The 21,459-nt window shown below is 41.5% G+C and overlaps 1 protein-coding gene across 1 annotated transcript; it reads right to left on the reverse strand.

Annotated features, from left to right (window-relative positions):
- Window positions 1–2,935: 2,935 nt before the first annotated feature.
- On the reverse strand, window positions 2,936–20,975 carry LOC137527611 (red-sensitive opsin-like). Its single transcript, XM_068248239.1, has 6 exons — window positions 20,718–20,975; window positions 15,246–15,542; window positions 12,733–12,901; window positions 10,919–11,084; window positions 7,746–7,985; window positions 2,936–3,295 (listed from the first exon to the last, which is right to left on the reverse strand). The coding sequence occupies exons 1-6, from the start codon at window positions 20,824–20,826 to the stop codon at window positions 3,179–3,181; spliced, it is 1,098 nt and encodes a 365-aa protein (XP_068104340.1). The 5' UTR covers window positions 20,827–20,975; the 3' UTR covers window positions 2,936–3,178.
- Window positions 20,976–21,459: the final 484 nt, after the last annotated feature.

Raw genomic sequence — 21,459 nt, forward strand, 5'->3', positions numbered from 1 at the left:
AATATGCAAATGAAGAGAAGTTGCACACAGACACCAGTCAATTAACAAACTTTTCTAATCCTCTGAATGGTCACTCCCATGATGACCCGTAGCTGAATGTATTTGAAAGGAACCTACAGACAGGAAATTTTCAACTGATCCAGCTAAAAAATTTTGGTGACTGTCAACGCATACAATGGAAAGTTGACCAAGTTTTTTCTACATAAAGATAGGTCAGCTGTTTCTCTAATACAGTTAAATACATTTTCAAAGTTATTAGTTGCATATATTCAGGATAATTTGGTAAAGGTCTAAGGCAATGAATTACATATTAAGATTTCAGGGCCACAAAACACCCCTTCCGAAAGGCACATAGTCCATGTACTAGTCTATTCAAAAACCTCATAGTTCTGGATTTTGGCTTTTAAAGGGAACCTTAACTGAGAGGGATATGGATTTTAAACAATACCAGTTGCCTGGCAGTCCAGCTGATCTCCTTGGCTGCAGAAGTGGCTGAATCACACACCTGAAACAAGCAGGCAGCTAATCCACTCTGACTTCAGTCAGAGAACCTGGAACCTGATCTGCATGCTTGTTGAGAGGCTGTGGCTAAAAGTATTAGAGACATAGGATCAGCAGGAGAGCCAGGCAACTGGTATTATTTTAAAAGGAAAAATCCACATCTTCTCAGTTTAGGTTCCCTTTAAAGAGAGTCTGAAGCGAGAATAGATCTCGCTTCAGACCTCATATATAGCAGGGGCACATGTGCCCCTGCTAAAACGCCGCTATCCCGCAGCTTAACGGGGGTCTCTCACCTCACAAATCCCCTCCATAATGCGGGGTAGCGCTTCCTGGTTGGGGCAGGGCTAACCGCCGCAGCCCTGCCCCACGCGCGTCTGTCAGCGCGTATCTCCGCCTCTCCCCCGCCCCCCTCAGTCTTCCTTCACTGAGAGGGGCGGGGGAGAGGCGGCGATGCGCGGCTGATAGAAGCGAATGGAGGCAGGGCTGCAGCCGTTAGCCCTGCCTCCAGGAGCGACCAAACCTGCGTCCAAGTGTCGCAGTGGGGGGTTTGGGGGTGAAGGGACCCCCGTTCAGCGGCGCGTATGTGGCGGTTTAGCAGGGGCACAAGTGCTCCTGCTAAATATGAGCTCTGAAGCGAGATTTATTCTCGCTTCAGAGTCTCTTTAAGTGATGATTGCAGTAGTATACACTGTACAGACCATAGTGTTTGGTGGCTGGAAAGTGTAATGGTTAAGGGCTCCACCTCTGACACAGGAGACGTGGGTCCAAATCTCGGCTCTGCCTGTTCAGTAAGTCAGCACCTATTCAGTAAGGAGTTCTTTGGACGAGACTCCCTAACACTGCTACTGCCTACTGAGTGCGCTCTAGTGGCTGCTTCGCTTTGAGTAAGACAGGAGGAAAGCGCTATACAAAAAAAGGAATTATTATAGTCCACACATTTTCAGTTTTTGACCAGATTTTTCCTCAGTTTATTTGCTTTGAAGAAGGGGCACATTGGTGACCCTATATTACATTGCAATTGATTACTTTGGCTATTTAAGTAATTATCTTGGATATGTCCAATTGATTACCTTGGCCAAGTTACTAATTAATCCTGAATATGTGCATTTGATTACCATGTACAGCATGTGTACTAAATGTGGATTAACCCTTTATCACAAACAAGGCTGAACTGACCATTTCTTCAGGCAGTTTAGCCTCCGATCTGGCACCAACAAGCGCCTTTGTTAAGTTCAATTCATTGCAGTCAATACCAGTGTTTGTAACATTCATGTACTTCAGCATTTGATATGCATTGCAGTTACCTGGTAGCAACAGCGTGGCGAGCTCCGCCAAGCACCTGGTTGATGCCTGGGGACTGGTGGTGGATTCACAGCCTTCAGCCAACTGTGAAAGAGGCTTCGTTCAAATAAGATTTGTGTGCTAGCATATCCTTATGGACTGTCCATTGGCTAATGCACTGGGGTGACATCATCCATCTACCCACATGGAGGCGCTTTTGCTAGCTGGGACTACTAACAGCTACTCCTATTATTGCCTGATGAAGCATGTTGCATCCTGTGAAACGCGTTGAACTTTTTGGGAATTATTTGATTAAAGAATCGAATTACAATTAATTTGGACTGGTCAAAACTGTTTGGGGAGGTAAGTCCACCACTACCTCTTATTTTAACAGCTTTAAATCATTTTATCCTTATCTGGTGCCTCTGTTTCTACGATTATCCAAGAACTTATGTAATTTGTCAACACAGCCATTCATCAGCGTCTCATTCTTCATCACTCACCATCCCTTAATTACATGCTAGAGTCATCTAGACCAGAGCTCCCCAACCCTGTCCTCAAGGCCCACCAACAGTACATGTTTTGCAGAAAACCACAAACATTCACAGGTGAGGAAATCAGGGTCTCAGCAGAGCTGATTATGATTAACTACCTCTGTGGATTTCCACAAAACATGCACTGTTGGTGGGCCTTGAGGACAGGGTTGGGGAACACTGCAGTCTAGACCACAAGTGTCAAACTCAAGACCCGCAAACTGAATGCAAGTTAGGGGGCTAGCAAAGAGCTAGCTGTGTGTAGGAAAAAAAAAATTATGAAAATCGGCCAAGCAGGGCCAGAGCAATCCTCCTGTGCGAGTTACCCCGAGCTCAGCTCGGGATAACCGGCAAGGAGGTTAAACTACTACATTGTGCTACTCTGCAGAAGAGGGAGGAGCAGGACCTCCTATGGTCGTTATAGATATTTTACTTCATTTGAGACTGTTTAATAAATGGTAAATCTCACTCACCAATTTGGCCAGCAACTTGGACTGTGATTTAGACTTTGGTAACTTGTGTGATTGAGTTTGACACACTTGATCTAGACTCTAGATTAATGACTAGAATTTTTTTTTGCTACAACAGTCAAATTTTAGACAGTTCCGCTGTCCATATAATTTATCTTTGTTGCATATTTTTAATAGATAGTATTCAAGCCAGTTACTAGAACTTTATCATAATGAAAAATATTACAGGCAGAGCATTATGTGACAATATGCAGTAAAAATGGACATAAGATACAAATAATAATGCATGTGTAGACAGGAGACGCATCCATAGCTGCTCACGCAATAAATTGAAATATATACAATATGTGCAGTGAATAGGACAGATCTTTGAGGTGGGTGTCCCAAGGGTCTTTATGCAGGTGACACAGTGGAATTGGAAACTGAGGACACTTCTGTCCGAGATGTAGTAGAAAGTTCTGAGCCATCGTCAACCTTTTTACCAAACATTTGATAGATGCAGTTCCGGAACTACAGGAAGGAAAAAAAGAAAGCCATGAGACTAAAAACTGTTAAGATGAACCTATGTTATTATACACAAGGTGCCATGAATCAATAAGGCACATGTCAATATGACCAAATAGCATTTTTATTGTAATCATCATATGACCTTCAACTCCGTCCTTTTGGTTCTGGAACAACTTTATCCAAAGTAAGAATGTGCTCAACTACAGTAAAGGAAATATATAATGGACAGGTGAGTCTTCCTTGGGCCGTTGCTCCCAGACAGAACAGTGGAACTGTGGTAGCCATTCACAGCATATCATTATTTGGAATTTTTTATCAACTTTTTTTACACTGGCCTGCCAGATAACAATGACTTGATCTGCTATCTATACAAGCCATAGCCAATAGCCACAAGCCACAGGGCCAGACTGCCACTGGACTTCATTGAGCAAACATGTCTCCTCTTTAAGAGAAGTACTTTTTAGAAAGGCATCCAAAGAACATTCATATTCTGTTCTAACATGTTAGTGCCAAATTGCCAATATGGTTTGTCTTTCATTCTGAAACTTGTGTTGTATATGAAAGAGAACCAGCCAGACGCATCAATATACAAAACACACCAGTCACAAACCCAAAGGGCCTCTTCCATGAACTCCCTGGAATTCTGGTTTACTCTGCAAGGACCTTTACATAATAGCAGATCATGTTGCTCTCTGCTCTGTGATCTCCTACATAACTTTGTGAAGTTACTTTTCTCACTTTCTTTAGTACAAAGCATATAATACAGATACCATGGTGGAGGTGCTTTAGATGAAATGCTAGGGCACAGGGTACAGTGTGTTGGCTGAATGGGTAGCCAGATGTAGTAAAGACTGGGAAACATTAAGCAGAATGACAAGGTCTTGGGTCTCAGTTGCAGATGCAGACTGTATTTTACTATAGGAGTAGCTGGAGGTGTGAAATGGGGGTTGCAGTATAGTACTAGAGTGTAATATGTGTTGGTTGCAGGGGGTGTTCAGGTTAATAAGGGAGATGCAGGGTACTATTTGGGGTGCAATATATTATGGGAAGGGGGTTCGGGATAGTATGGAAGAACAGTATAATTGTCGGGGGTTGGGTTGGTACAGAATAATATTGGGAGGCATTGCAGCGTAGCATGAGATGATATAATATACAGGAAGCAAAGTAATGAGTAGGTTGGAGTGAAATATATTGGGTTGACTACTGTATTTTTTGGACTATAAGACTCACTTTTTCTCCCCCAAAAGTGGGGGAAAAAAGTCACTGCGTCTTAGTCCGAATGCAGAGAGTTCCTGACTTATGAACGCCTGCCAATACGAACCTCCAACCCACCGCAATGTCGGGGAGTCCCTGTACTGTGCCCATGCAGAGGAGGACACAGGAGGGACAAACAGAGGACAAATGGGGATGCAAAGGGGCATAGAGGAGCACACAGGGATACACAAGAGGTACAAGGGGGCATGAGGTACAAAGGGGGCACAATCCATAAGATGCCCCTTCACCATGGATGCACCAGGTTTAGTTTATATTTTTTTCCCTGGTTTTTGTATTCTAAATCTAGGTGCGTCTTATGCTCAGAAGCGTCTTGTAGTCCGAAAAAATACGGTTTATGTGGAGTTTTATTCTTTTTTTTTATTTAGTCACTGAAATATTGGTAGTTGTGTTCTAATGTACAGGAATTAAATACAGATCCTTGGCTAAAAAAAGAATGGAAACTTACCTATGAAGAGGGAAGCTCTGGATTCTTAAGAGGCCTCCTGTGTGCTCCTCAAGCTTCCCAGGACCCTCACCTAGATCGTTGCTGCGCTCCCCTTTGTACAAGCCATTGTCGGATATGTTCAGGGGGTCTGCGAGTGGCAGCGGTGAGGGCGGAGCAGATACTGGAAGCCTCTGGACGGTTCTGAGCCAATTCCCCCTAGGTAAGTAGCTAGCTTTTTGTTTTTTACCTTGGGTTCACTTTAAACAGGGGGCATGATTGCAATATAATGTTGGTGAGTTTATGTGGAGAGCTGGAGTATAATTTAATGTTTTGGGCAGCCATATTATGTAGGAAAATGGATGCACTTATTGTAAAGGAAATATGGCTGTATTTGCTACAGGGTAAATAGCTGCATTGACAGTTGAGACATGGCCACATATGTAATAGTTGGGAAATGGAGACACTTAGCAGGAGTTGCCTAGGTGATGAAACGCGTAGGGCAGAGCTACGGAGCGACATTAATGGTGCATGATGGAAGCAGTGGAATTGTTACATGCCGATTGTGTGAAGTTTAGCGGCAACATACGAGTGAGTGATATGGCAGCTTCACACCGCTGACACACACTGCGGGAGACATTTTTTTCAAGCCTGCTCACGCATAGCAAAGCTGTTGTACTCCCTAATTGTGGCCATACAAACTTATGCGGCCATACCTGTGTATGAGGAGTATATTTTTGAATAAAAGCCTTTACCACTTTTACGCAATGGAAGTATTTTTTAGTGCCACACAGAGGATGTGGTGTTGAAGGAGTGGTGCCAGAGAAGGCATTGAGGTGGCCACATACCCCAGAGGTGCAGACGGGCCTGAACGACCGCTACATCTGGTTAGTTTAAAACTGAAGGGGGAACCCTGTGCTGGATTTATTGTATGCTTATTGGCTGATAAAGTGCGCTACCATCATATCTATACATTGACTTATTACAAGGAAGACATGGCTGCATTTATTATAGAAAAGATAAGGTTGTATGTAGGGACATGGTTGCACTTGTCAACATGACATGATGGCAGTACTTACTGGACAATTATGAGGAAGGGGAAGGAGGCAGAGCAGTTGAAAAGGGCACAGGTGGCTTATTTGTAGCCACAGTGCGCATAGCGGGCAGCCCCTGCACCCAGTATTATAGTGGACACCCTTCTAAACAGGATGCACTTTAAAGGGGGGTTAAGCACTATAAGGGGGGGGGGGGTATGTTTTAGGCTCCACCAGGGGGGAGTTTAGGTGTTAGGCTTCACTTGTCCTCCTGATGATGCTCCACACTTTGCACGTGCGAAACAGCTGTAGACCTCTTACTGCCTGTACCTCTCTATTTTGTTGGATAATGTCTTGTGGATGGACTTTTAAGATGAAGCAATAAATTTGATGTTTTAGCCGAATGTGCACCACCACTTTCGCTTGATTCCTTACTTCACCAGGGGGGAGGTAAAGTGTTAGGCGTCACCAGGGGAGGTTTCTGTGTAAGAGTAAAGAAAGGTTGGGTCACAGTAAGATATTGGTAAATATTACCAATATTTTACCATTTGAATGAAGAAGTAGAAAATTGGAAAATGTATCGATATTCTACTACCGCTATCCTGCACCATATATGCGAAGAACGGGTCACTACACTGGGCCAATTATGGAGAGTGGGGATGTACTGCAATGCTTGCATGGGGGCCACTTGTAGTCATCAAACTTCACCACTGGAATCAACAGTTTGAAAACTTCTGTGCAGGTACCAATTTATCCCCACCAATGGAGTAAAGTAGAGTACAGAGGTAGGTTTGCACACTGTAGTTTGAGGCTACTTACACACCAGGACGTTGCGTTTAGGGGACGTTATAGGGCACATAACGTGCCCCTAACGCAACGCCTGGTGCTCTCTGATGTGGACGTCAGAGTGAGCCGCGTTGTGCAGCTCACTCTGGCGTCCATGATGCCGTGATGCGTACTCTTGGACGCATGCTGCATCACGTGGTCCCGCCCGGCCAATCGCCGCACAGAGCGGCCGCTCCAGGAAGTAAACACTGCACGTCACATCGTGCAGTGAATATTAATTAGCCATGTGCCTGGCCACTCTCCACTCCTCCCCAACACTACTGAGCATGTGCGCACAGTCTAACGTGGCTTAGACGCGCATAACGCACAGCATGCAGCACTCTCAATGGATGTGCTGCGTTACAATGTAACGCAACGTGGGAACTGTGAACAGCCCATTGATTTTTCATTACTGTGCGGTGGGGCTGCGTTACAGGCGGCACTAACGTGCGCCTGTAACGTCTTAATGTGAAAGCAGCCTAAATGCAGTATTCGTTTATTGCATCCACCAGCACAAGCATAATCTTGTGCTGCTGAGGGACTCAATAAACAAGTACTACATTCAAAGTACAGTGTACTCAACTATTTGACTTATCCGGGTGACGCGGTTTAGCACCCAAGGTTATGCACCCATCCTTCGGATAAGGTGTGCCACTCCAAAATTCTGTTATTCAATGGAGAAACATAGGGACCAAACTTCATTTCCTCTCGGAAGCTCAACTAACATGCACTGAAAAGTGACTGTACGTGTTAGAGGAGACCAGTAGCTCTATGAGAAGGCATATTATAATGATGAATACACAAAACAGCTGTTAGAAAATCTAGTTGCAGGAGTTTGGCATGGTGGACTGAGATTTTGCAAAATGTATCATGATACGTTCCTAACTAATGTACTGACTTGTCTGTTCATGAAAACGTAGATGACGGGGTTGTAAATTGTGGCACTCTTGGCAAAATAAGCAGGCAATGAAGCAGCCAAAGGATGGAAACTGTAGCCTGGATTGGCAGCAGCAAAGCAGGCAAAAAATGTATATGGTCCCCAACAAAAGATGTAAGCGATGATCATGACGACGACCATCCTGGAGACCTCCCGTTCAGCCTTCTGAGTGGATTCCGACTCCTTCTGCTGCATAGCTACCTGTAAGATGAATGATTTGAAAAGTCTTATCTCAGTTCCATAATAGCCCCAATAAAAATGCTGTTCGTACAGGTAAATGTGTTAATACTTAAATCCCTTCTAAGACGGGGGTTGATGGGGGGCATCAACAAAAAATTCACAGTAGGAATAGAGCTGACTAGATCGGCAGTGTTGTGCTAATCCCACCGTTCACTGACACCTTTTTAGAGGAGATTGTTTTTCTTGCTCAAAAAATGTAGACTTGTAGTTAAAAGCCCATTTGTAAATAATTTTTTTTTAACCACCTCCTTCACCCAGTTAAAGGGAACTTGAAGCGAAAAGTATATTAAGGCTGCCATTTTTATTTCCTCTTAAACAATACCAGTTTCCTGGCAGCCCTGATGATCTCTTTAGCTGCAGTAGTGTCTGAATCACACCACAAACAAGCATGCAGCTTATCTTGTCAGATCTGACAATAATGTCAGAAACACCTGATCTGCTGTATGCTTGCTCAGGGGCGATGGCTAAAAGTTTTAAAGGCAGAGGATCAGCAGGATAGCCAGGTAACTGGTATTGCTTAAGAGAAAATAAATATGTCAGCCTTCATATACCTCTCACTTCAGTGTTCTTTTAACTTAACAATGTAGTTCTCACCCTTTAACCCCCACCGCTACTATCTACTGGAATAATTAACATTAAGCTCATGTGACTCCATCATCCAGGCGGACAGCCATGCAAGGTAAAGCCACTTTGGCTTCTGTTCTGTTGACACCATCTGAGCTTCTCACCCATAAAGCTATGCCTGCACCACATCCCAGAGCCATCTGTGCCACTCACATCATGCCATGCCGTCTTACCACATCACTTTAAAAGCCATGTCTCCCAGATGCCAAAATATATTGGGGGTTTGTTCAATGGCTGTAACAGCTTTCCTTCAATCTGTTGAAAAGGTAAGGATGGGTAGCAAAAACACCACACCTCCTACCAGAATTGATTGCAACATGGCTGACTGCTTCGATGACAGCCTTCCACCAGAAGATAACTGAAACCAAGCCGAAACCACAGCATTATATTTTAGCTGGAATGCCAGGCTTCTTGGTGAGTAATGTATGAAGAGAAGGGGGGCATGAAGTGAGTTGTGCCCACCACCTAAGCATTATTTAGAGATTAAAAAAAAAAAACATTAGAAAGTGTAGATGAGTTTTATGATGTGATGGACTTGATCATGTGATAATCCGTGGTCCTAGTTTTCTAAAAAATTACCCCCTCTGATCCAGTAGTTTTGTTATCAGGAAGATGGAATTCTAAAAACCATCAATCCTCCCTTCACATAATGTCATCCTCTAGCCTCTGCACCAATCACAAAACCACTGACTCAGCAAAGCTGGACCTGCTTAAGTTCAGAAGGGGGGCATTATTCCAGCAATAAGGAAGACTACTGTTTGTGCACTTGCACTACACTAAACATGATCTTAGGCTACGAACATGCCTATGCAATAGCTGAAAGAAACCATGATGGACAGACTCATCAGGCATGTAAAAGTACAACTGAGGGCAAAAGTATTAGCCTCCCAGGAATTAGGAAAATTTTTCTTAAACTTCTTCCCAATGTTTGCAGCATTAATGAACTTGATATAATCAAACATTCACAGGTGCTATTTAATATCTTTTGGTACATTTTATAGCATAACATACATTTTTAGGCTTCCTTTATAACGAATATAGTAAAAATTGGTTGGCCAAAATTATTAGCCTCCATGTGAATGTGAATGTTTGCTTTCAAAACACACCGAAAGTAATTCACAAATCACTTTGAAACCACACTTGTGCAGCCGATTGGCTTCCTAACAACACCTGCAGTCAACTGCCTTTCTAACAACATTCATCCGCATAAAAAGACATCTGCCAAAACGATTGTTGATGACCTGGCCTCTTCTGGAGTTGATGTTTTAAGGAACACGTGAGGGCTCTTAATCGTGGTGGGCTTCAGGGACATCGTCCCAGAAGAACCCCTTTACTCAAAGAGTGACACATCACAGCCCAACTGAGGTTTGGCTTGAATATTTGAAAGGTAAAGATATGTTTTGGAAGTCTGTGCTTTGGTCTGATGAGACTAAACTGGAACTGTTTGGGCAATGAGCACATGGCCTTCAACCCTAGGAACACAGTTCCCACAGTTATACATGGAGGTGTGAGCATCATACTGTGGGGCTGTTTTGCATCTTCAGGCACAAGGAGCCTTGTTGCATCATGAAAAAAGAAAACTATGGTGACAATTTGAGGGAGAATATGCAGAAATCTGCTTGTAGTCTAGGCTTAGGTCATCATTGAGTCTTCCAACAAGACAATGACCCACAGCATACATTGAAATTAGACCAACAGTTCCTCAAGGATACCAAAACCAAGATCCTGGCGTAGCCCACACAGAGCCCAGAACTCATTCCTATTAAGAACCTGTGGCGGGTGCTCAAAGTGTATGTCCATGCTCGGAAACCATTCAATTTGGACCATCTAGAACAGCTTGCAATGGAAGAATGGGCCAAAATCCCTCAGGAGACCTGTACCAACCTAGTAAAGAACTACTCTAAGAGATTGTTGTTAGTTGTGGCTCAGAAAGGGTACACTATTGACCTTTTAATGGCCAGGGAGCTAGTAATTTTGGATGTCTCATTTTCACCCTTTCTTGTTTCAACTCTGTTTATCAATTAAATATCCTAATTAAACTTAGTGAACATTGTTTTTTTTATAGTGTATTTGTTTCCAAAATAACAAACACTTGTTGTTAATGGTCATTTTCATGGAGTATTTCATAAGGGGGCTAATCATTTTTGCCTCAACTCTACATATAGTTGAGAAGAGTCAGAGTCCACTAAACAAATGAGGAGGAGGAAACATGATCTTCATGTGTACTTTTTTTGTCTATGTAATGTAAAAATAAATTAATTCTTGTTCACCTTCCTAATGGCCCACCAAACTTGTATGTAGCAGAGGACAATGACCGACAGAGGAATTATGCAACAAGTAGTCATTAGCACCATCATGTATGACTGAACTCCAGGGTCACTGCTACCACTAAACACATCAGGACCACAGGATGTTTTCAAGCCATGGGGCCAGTACCTGCAGGGGAACATCAGAAGACATAGTTAAGGTTGTTTTTAATGAATTTTTTTTTTCAACTTCAAATTCTATGAGAATATGGAAAACCTAGCGATCCAATTAATTCACTCTCTGAAAACATTCTGTCTCAGATGAAGCAGTAGGAGAACAGAGGCGCCAGCAGGATAAAAGCAGATAAAAACTTTCAAACTTGCTGGGAGGAAGTGGTGGACTTACCTCCATAAAACAGACACGAAAGACCGTCTGAATAATAGCAATCACATTTATTAAATAGTACCCCAAAAAAGTGCAACGCGTTTCGCAGGCCCAGCCCGCCTCATCAGGCAATAAACGTGGGGACAAAACAGAATTTCAGCAATAGCAGGTGTAGCGCCTCAGTGCTATTGCTGAAATTTTGTTTTGTCCCTGCTGGCGCCTCTGTTCTCCTACTGCTATACCGTGTCCACCCCTGGTGGAGGGATGATCTACCCCCTTTCGCATCTACAAAGAGCGACTTCTTATCCCTGAGTAAGGACAGGTCTAATCTCCTCACCTGCCTATACAGTGGTTGCCTTTGTGGTAACCCACGTTTGTGAGTATAATTTTCTCACGATAACCTTTACTTCATTTTTGCTTAACATACTACACTATATTGGGCTCTCGGTTTCTCTACATTTTGTCTCAGATGAAGGCAACTTATCTTTGTTTACCAGCCAATGGACTAATCTGGTGTGAAAAGCACTCCAATGTAATGCAATAGAGGCAATCTTACACACTTGGCAGATTTTACTACACATCTTTGCTGTTTAAAATATCCAGTAGGAGAAATATTAAAATTGAAACATAACTTTAGTGAAATCTTCTCCAGGCCAGTGCTTAAAAGTGCACGGCTTTTAGCAAATGAGGTCCTAAATTCTTACCCTGTTTTATTGTGAATAAGCTACCATTAGCTATGGCAGTCAGCTCCAAACAGGAACTTTAAAAGTTATAGGTTTATAAAAAGTAAAACAAGATGTCTGGTCCTCCCTGCAGATTTGCCTTGAAGCAGGAATTAAAGCGAGCCTGAGGTGGGGTCATGAAATTAAGAAAATTATTCTACCTGATCTGGGGGCTGAGCGGATCAGGTATCCGCCAAAACCGCCGCTCTCCACTTCTCCTGTGAGCTGCAGTAGCCCACTTTCACTTTCATAACTTCTGGTTCACGATGTTGAAAGGAGAGATTGATTCTCTCTCCCAGCATGCAGGGAGGTGGGGGATCAGCAGGAGGCATGGCCAGGGAGAGAGCTGGCCAATGGCAGCTCTGGAAACCCTGCAGGAATGCCCCTAATGAGCGTTTTGAACAGGGAATCCCTCTCCTCTACAGTATTTACCCTCCGAAATAGGGACAAATATTGTCACTAATTTCGGGGGGCTATAGCGTGGCGGGGGTGGGGTGGGGCAGAGAGCAGCAGTGTGGGGACACAGAGGCACGTCTTGAGGCAGAGAACATGCCTCTGTGTCCCATCTGCCCCCCAAGGAACCGCCCCGGGTTCTCTTTACAGTCACTAAATATGAACATGATGTCTGCATTTAGATAAATGTAGATTTTTTTTTTCACGAAAAGTAGTGCTGTTTTATTTCCACATTATTGGTAAACTATGTGTTGCATGTTTACTCGTGAAGATCTTACCTGCTCCAGCCAAATATTGGTGGTGAGCACCAGCCAGCAGCCCAAATCCAAGAAAACAAGATCCCGCCAAGAGCCAGTTTTCCATCAAATTTTATGTTGCCAAATGGTTTGCAAACAACGAACCATCTTTCCCAGGCAATTACCGTTAATGACCAGAGTCCAGTAATACCTGTAGAAAAGTTAGAAAAATCACTTATTCATACAGCATTCTCCAACTTACAGTAATTATGTCTGTTATTAAGGGAGATGGACACCTTCAACATGTTTTGAGAGACTTTATACACACTTTTGATTTTATCTAACCGTAATGGTCACCATAATATTAGCAGTATAGGGCTCATGTGTTGCAGCTCCAGAGTCCAAGTAGTCAATCTTGTCTAGAACAATATCTGCATAGAGTTTGTGAGTTCTTCCCATGCCAGTCTCACTTTTTTCCACTTCTACAAATATATGGATATGTTATCTGAAATCCCCCAGAATGTACCCCTAGACTGTGGTAGGGTCATTACATTGTGAGACCTTCTGTAAGGGACAGTTAGTAACCTGAATTGTACAATATGCAATGTAAAGCACTGTCGTAAATGCATACATATTATTAAACTTATTATAAAATTATACAATATACTAACATAATAACAGTTGCTTTTCTCTCATAGGACCCACGGTGCATAGATATGTCTCAGATCAGGAGGAGTGTCTTACAGAGGAAATAGTCAAGTGTTCGTTAATGCCAGACTAAACAGTCAACTTTTCACTTTGGAGTTAAAAGCTTCCAGGGATGGAGTTTCCTGATTATGTGTGGCAAAAAAATTGCAAAGCATAGGGGCAGCATGACAAAAGGCTTTGTCTCCAAAGGATTTGAGGTGGACTCCGGGGGAGGTCAAGTTATAGCTTTTTGATCTAGTATTGTGGGAGATGGGAATCAGTTGCAACAAATCCTTTAGGTATCAATGGCCCAGATTGCGCAAAGATTTGGCTGTTAATAACATGTTAATCATCATAATATGAAAGCCTTAAGAGAAAAAAAAAATCTACCCAGCTTTTTTTTCCTCCACAGAACATAATGCATTCTGTTGTTCTCTTCTGAAGAAGAATAAAATATCCAGCCTACACGTTCTTAGTCCTCCATTTATTGTGAGGGGCAACATATTTTGAATACTATAAAGAGATTGTCTAGGTAAGCTCTCATACTACATAGAAATTGAAAAATTGGCCAGTCATTGGCCAATCAAAATTGGATGTGTGGATGGACCTTTAAAGCCTTGTATACACCTTCAATTTTGAATGATCAATCACAGTCAAATGTATCATCTTCATGTAGTATGGGAGGTTATGTACAAATTTAATCATAGTATTCAAAATCAGTTAACCTTTTATACTATATACAGGTCCCTCATACTACATCAAGGTGGTACAATTGGCCAATCATAATTGAATGTGTGTCCCAGGCTTTATTCTGGTTCATAGCTTCAATTTTTATTGGCAAATCACTGACAAATTCACCACCTCCATGTAGTATGAGAGCTTATCTATACAGTCTGTTCATAGTAGTCAAAATCTGTTGGTCCTTATACTACATGGAGGTGGTAAAACTGGCCAACCATAGGCCAATAAAAAAGGTGTGTACCAGGCTTTATACTACACAGAGGTGCTAAGACTGCACACTCAAGATTGTATGATTAGTGGCCAACCACGAGATCTCATACATAAATAAAGCTTGGTTCACATTACAATGGAGTAGTATCATGAATGATCACAGTAGATTCAATGCATGATCTGCCATGACTGCTCCTATAGCTCTACCGACTCCATTGTTTCCATTGTAACGAGTCTATGACACCTCCAACTTCCGTCCAGTATCTGGAAGAGTCAAGCAGTTCGGGATTCCACGTTCCGCAACTGCACGGAAACAATGGACAGTTCAGAACATGTCTGAACAAACCCTATACATAACAAAGGATTCGTTGGTATGTCTTCTGGCCTTTCTGTTTGTAGTGTGCTCTGGGACCTCCAGAACTTCTCGCCTTAGATTCTGCACTAATACTGTATGTTGTTAAATGGGGTATCTTTAAAGAGAACTTGTAATTTAGCAAAGCCTGTAAAGACTAATTATACTACCAGATGGCGCATTTGTTATCTATATGAGATGGCAAATAAACCAGTAATAACAATGAAAGTTAAGAACTTTATCGCTCTCAAGATTGTCACAAAAGACAGGAGGTGAAAGAACAACAAAACATAACACGAAATTAACACTGGTCAGTAAACTTGCATTTCTACAGTGGTGAAGTGGTCAAGACCCTGTCCATTGCCGCCTGTATATTCACCCACTTCCTTTCACTTAAGATTATTGTTTACTTCCTGTCACAAAAAGACAAGAATGGAACAATAATCAGGAGAACAGGGACAAAGAGTGACAATGATAATGTGCTTTTGGGATACAAAAGAAAAATCAATGTATTATTGCAGTTACATACAGGCAACCTCCTAAACATGAACAAATGAAAACTTACCACATACTGAAACAGTGTACCCTTCAATAACACACAGGGCATGGCCAAGGATGAAGTAACCAAAAATCTGGTTAAAGACACTGATGGTGCTAGCAATGATAGTCTCTCCAAGGTCAGCAACAGCCAAGTTGACCAGGATCCAGTTCAGAGGATGTCGAAGCTTTTTAAATTTAAATGTGGCTACCAAGACCAGCCCATTTGTAAGACAAGAAGCAAAAACTACAAATAACATCCACAATGTTGTGATGTTGTAGACCCATCTTGGTGCAATGTGGTAATTGGGACCTTCAAAAGGACCTGAAAAGCAAAACAACAGAGTTTTAGTTTAAATTATATGCGAAGTTACAGCCTGCTAGATACTCTTGTATAAAAATCAAAACTTCCTCTCTGTTCTAAAAGATTAGGCACAGCATGATAACCTTTAGGGGAAAATCCTAAGAAAACCCCGAAGTTTTGACTGGATTAGGTTTAGAGAGCACAGAAAGGGCATTGAGCTCTCATTCATAGCTACTGATAAGGCTAATTACACTCTGATGTAGCTATACAAACACAGCTCAGTGCAGTGGATTTCTACAGCATGTGTATGTGGAACGAAAACTTTTCATTGTGTGCTATGCAAGAGTTTGAGTCTGCTTTTAGGGTTTTAGGCTCCCCAACACATGTATAAACTACATTTGCAGAAAAGATACCCTAGGGCCATCTTACACACTCAAAAATGCTGGTCACATGGGCTGTGTGCCTATTTCCAGATCTCTTTTGACCCATCTCACTGAAAGCATCCTTACCAAGTGATTGTAATTCTGTTATAGGAAGTGTCTGTCTCAAACAGCAGACGTTGTTTCACACTGCCATACGTTATTCCTTATACTACATGCAGTTGTTGTCTGTGCAAGTCCTGTGCTGAGCTACTAGGCAGAGAAAGCAAAGAAGACAAGAGCCAGATTCATCCATAGCTGCAAAACCCTTACACTGGATGTAGAAAATATAGATTTGCATTTTAATTTTGAATGAGAGGTGTTTATATGTAGTGGTAGTTTCTTTTGAACTACTAGATCTACTTTACTTAAGTTTGCAACCTATTACTAACACAAGGATGCACATGCTTCCATATTATAATGCAAGACATGAGCTTGGGCTGAACAGAGTAGCATCCACTGACTTCTGGAACTATGCTGATCTTCAGCGTGAAAAAGATCATGGAAGGCTCCTATGCTGACTTCCCTATGAAAGTACTACTTGCCTCAAAGTGCACCCGATGTAGATATTTGTGAGTTAAATGGGACACAGAGGCATTTTCACTTTCTAATGCCATGCCTCTGTGTCCCCTACGCACTACTCTCTGTGTCCCTCACGGCCCGCTGTCCCCCTTTCCGAACCTTTCGATAAGCAGATTGTCGATAGACTAATGGGGAAGGGGCGTCCCTTGCAGGAGAGGAACTCCTGCATAACGCCCCCTCCTCGCCTCTCAGCGCCACCTCATTGGCTCTTCTCTGCCCATTTCCTGCCTCTACCCCACCCCTTACATGCCTGTCATCAGTGCTCTGGGCTCTCAGAGGAGAGAGAAGCTGAAGATTACTGGTCACAGGTGTGAGCCCCCCCCCCCCCCCGATTCAGGTAGTATTTTTTTTAATTATCTCGGGTTAGCTTAAACCTCTTTCAGGGGGCTAAAGAGGTTCTAACCTTACAATAAATAATATTAACAATAACATTTTTAAAGTGTGTTTATCCTATTGGACTTAAAGGGTATAGACTTGTCTAAGATCAGTAATTATTTGCTATGTGAAATAAGCTACAGAGAAAAGCTGCCCATAAAAGAGAATTCTATTTAAGGCTGGCTTATTGACATTCAAATCCTTCAATCCTTGCACAATCCGGGCCCTGGATAACTGAAGGATTAGTTGCAACTACATCTCACCTCTCACACACGTACATCAAAAGGGATCTAATAACTTGATCACCCCCAGATTTTATCTCAAAACCTTGGGAGCCAAAGCCTTCTGTCATGCTGCCCCTACACTTTGGAATTCCCTGCCACACCCAATCAGGACATCTCCATCCTTCAAAGCATTTAAGTCCAAACTGAAAAGTCACCTGTTTAGTCTGGTATTTACCAACGCCTGACTATTTCCTCTGTAACACAGTCCACCCTGCAATTATGTATTGATCTGAAACATATCTATGCCCTTTGTGTCCTATGGTAGAAAAGGGCTTTACTAATGTTATTGTATTGAATATTATATTGCTCTGACTCCACTGACCGCATACTTTTTGTGAGGCATCCAAGCAACGGATATCTTTTAAAGCACTTGTTCAAACTTAATTTTGTATGTATGAAAGTACATTTGCATTAATTGGCAATGCTCATAGAGTTTTGCATTGCACGTCAGTATGTTACACAACAAATATTGTGAAAGCACCTTCCCGGCTGCATCCAGCAGTTCCATATTATTAGCAGAGTGGGAGTTCCCTCCCCAGCACAAAGCAGACCAGCTGGCCCTGGCTTCCCGACAGTGTAATATTAACTCTCAACTGTGGCCAGAACTGGAAGTACAGTTCAGCATTTCTTCCCTGCTTAGTGTGTAATAAAACATTTACTTTTTTCCTTTACCCTCTTCAATGTGTTTATAAACATATGTCTTATTACCCAGCTCTATCTGCAATAAGAAACAATTTCTCACTACTCATTAATCTATTTTTATATTTACACACTGGAGAAGATTTGTGAAGGAGAAATGCTTCATAACACACTAAACAGGTGGAAACTAGAAAGGAAGATAACAAGACTTAGCAAAACTGACTTTAGTGCTGCAATGCTAGCTACAAAGAGTAAGTATCTCCCAGCAGCAGAGTGCAGGTGGAAAGGGTCAGGTGATCTGATCTTTGTTCACAGTGAAAGATCAGCTGGGGCACTTTCCAACTCCTCCCTGATTAACTCATGTGGGGGATTATTGGATGAAGGAAGAGAATCTGCATTTCACAGACTGCTGTTCAGTTTAACCAAGCTGCATCTGCCATTGACAAAATCTCTATACTGTGAAATTACTAAGAAAAACAGACTGCATGTGTCGCCTACAATGACACACTAGGAATTAATGATGTGATTCGTAGCCAACCCAATGCTCTAACCATTACTAACCCATACAGCATTTAACATGGGAAGTGACCCTTTGCGTAAGGATAGCTTTTAAGACTTGGAAAGCATTTTCCCCTCCTCTTGCAAAGCGCCTTCATCAAAGTGTTAACTAAGAGGACCTATTTCACCTCCTTGTGTCCCTAAAAAGAAAATATGAATACGTAGTGGTGGAGCACTCCTCTATGCCCTCTGTTCGGACGTGCCATGGTCGATCAAGCAGCACACCAGATCAAATTGTAGATATTGACTGGCACCATCCATCATTAAAGTATCATATACTCTTTATTTCATAAATGTTAAAGCGTACAGCACATATCAGCAATGTTTTGAAGCTTCTTTCTCAAGCCGTGCTGTTTGAAGACAATATATGTTCATACTACATAACCATGCATTATCTTCATATAACCATATAAGTACAAGGATATATAGTAAAAAAATATTTTTGAAGAGACAAAAAAGTTTCAAGATGATCTTAAATTTTAATGTATCAAAAAGTTATTTTGTAAAAACAGAGTTCACAAATCTTCAAACGAATTCATCTTTGTAAACAACATCCCGTTATCAAGTACCAAAAACATATGTTGAAATATGTTTTTGGTACTTGATAATGGGATGTTGTTTACAAAGATGAATTCGTTTGAAGATTTCTGAACTCTGTTTTTACAAAATAACTTTTTGATACATTAAAATTTAAGATCATCTTGAAACTTTTTTGTCTCTTCAAAAATATTTTTTAACTATATATCCTTGTACTTATATTGTTATATTATTGGTGTTCTGACACACTATTGAGAATATGGTTTTTGGTCTCCCAATTTTTCCAATTACAGTTATCTTCATACAAAACAGCTTAAAAAAGAATTATGGTTCCAAACACCGCTGATATGTGTCATATGCTGTAACATTTATGATATAAAGAGCATTTAATTCTGGATGGTGCCAGTCAATATCTACAACCCTAAAAATAAGATAGGGATCATTTTTGTGCTATCTGATCACCCATTCATTTTAATAATTATTTGAGTAACAAAATAGTTACTCCCACACAAGTAAAGAGGCCATTTCCGCTTACTTATTTACCATAAAAAGAAAAGACGCTGACAAAACACATTTGATGGAAAATACATTAATGACAAAAAAAGTTTAATGAAATACGGTAAACACAAATTTTAAAGTATTTTTTTAAAAAATACTTTCATAATTTGCATCTTTTTTTTTTTTTTTTTTTAAAGCTTCTTCTCTTCTTTTTCTAAAAAAATTATTCTATCGTGATTGCAGAACTCTGTCCCCGCCATCAGCTCCCAACAATTGGCAACCAAATACTGACAAACCCAGACACGGTATATTTAACCACTTCAGGCTCTGGGGTTTTTACCGCATAAGGTTCATGATGAGTTTTGGCATTTCATTATATCACTTATGCCATAAAAAGGATATATTGTGTTTTTCAAGATTACATAGGCTTTCTTTGGGTAATATCTTTTTCCAAAAGTTGTTTAATTTTATAGTCATTCATGCAGAAAATAAAGGAAGAAGGTGGAACTTCAAACAGATGGAGATTCAGGAGAACTAAACAGTCAGCATCTAATACGCCGAGGAACACAGACGCTGAGGAACACAGACGTGGGGGACACTTCCTAATAATCACACACTGAGGTCAGAGATTTCAAGCAAGAATTAAATATTCTACAATCAACAAAAACATAACAGCAAAATAACAACAAGCAGCGGCCTGGTGGCGTAGTGGTTAGCGCTCTCGCATTGCAGCGCTGGGTCCCCAGGTCGAATACCAGCCAGAGCAACATCTTCAAGGAGTTTGTGTATGTTCTCCCCATGTCTATGTGGGTTTCCCCTGGGCACTCCGGTTTCTTCCCACATCCAAAAAACATACAGTAAATTGCCTCTTCCCTCAAAAATTGGCCCCAGACTACAATACATACACTACACGATACATACATAGACATAGGACTATGGTAGGGACTAGATTGTGAGCCCCTCTGAGGGACAGTCAAGTGAAAAGACAATATACTCTGTGCAGTGCTATGGAATATGTTGGCGCTATATAAATACTAAATAATAATAATAATATAACTAATTATATCTATACATACAAATAACTAAATATATATATATATATATATATATATACACATATATAACTTAGTAAGTATGTTTTTTTTTCTTCTTAATTTTAAATGCATTCACTTAAACTTGGCTATTGAGTTTAGATGGACTGGCCATCAGCAAATACTGCAATGTGGTATACAGTATTTCAGTCTTTTAGTATTTCCCAGATATTTTTGCTAGCTTTTTGCTGCTACGGCTCACCAGTGACTTACCTCGTGTGTTGTTTGCATTGGTATATGTGAAAATGGTACTTCTTGTGGTATCTTCCTCATCATGCTTCCTCCGAGCAGCAAACACAGCCTCATTCCATGCTGCAGCCATAACCTGTAAACTCCTCTACCAGCAAATCTCCCAATTCCTCTGGTATGAGCTACCTCTGATTCCCTGCCCTCCTCCTCTCCCTCCTTGCTTCAGTCACTTCTCTGGCTTTCTACTACCGTCTCTCACTGGGATGGGTAATTTGATGACCTCTCTCCTGTTATATACTGAGCTGAGATGGATTAGCCTAGACACTCATAGACAAGCTCAAACCCCCTTAAACTTTTTATCTCTTAATTGACACATGAGTTTTAACTTCACCCCTCCTCTCTGCAGTCAATCTTTCTGGCTTCAGACTGAGGGTTTACGTCACTTGATCAGGTTAAGGATGACTTTACTGGACACTTTGGGTGACAGGATAAGCACTTGCTTAGATGAAAGAGAGAGAGAAAAGGAGGGGAAAGGCTTGGGCTTGCTTAGCCACCAAATCCAATCTCATCTTCTCCATGTCTGTCATTTTCTTAATACCCTTCACTTTGTGAAATTGGGGTCACTGTGTTAATTATGGGAAGAAACATAAATGTGAATAATATAAAGGTTGTATTACATACTAGAATTGTTGCTTAGCTCTCTTCTACCATGTCTCGAGATCATGTACCTTCTCTCTAAAGCTTTGCACTGATTTGTGCTATTGAA

This window comes from Hyperolius riggenbachi, chromosome 8 (genome assembly GCF_040937935.1).
Source record: "Hyperolius riggenbachi isolate aHypRig1 chromosome 8, aHypRig1.pri, whole genome shotgun sequence".
Classification (NCBI taxonomy): Eukaryota; Metazoa; Chordata; class Amphibia; order Anura; family Hyperoliidae; genus Hyperolius; species Hyperolius riggenbachi.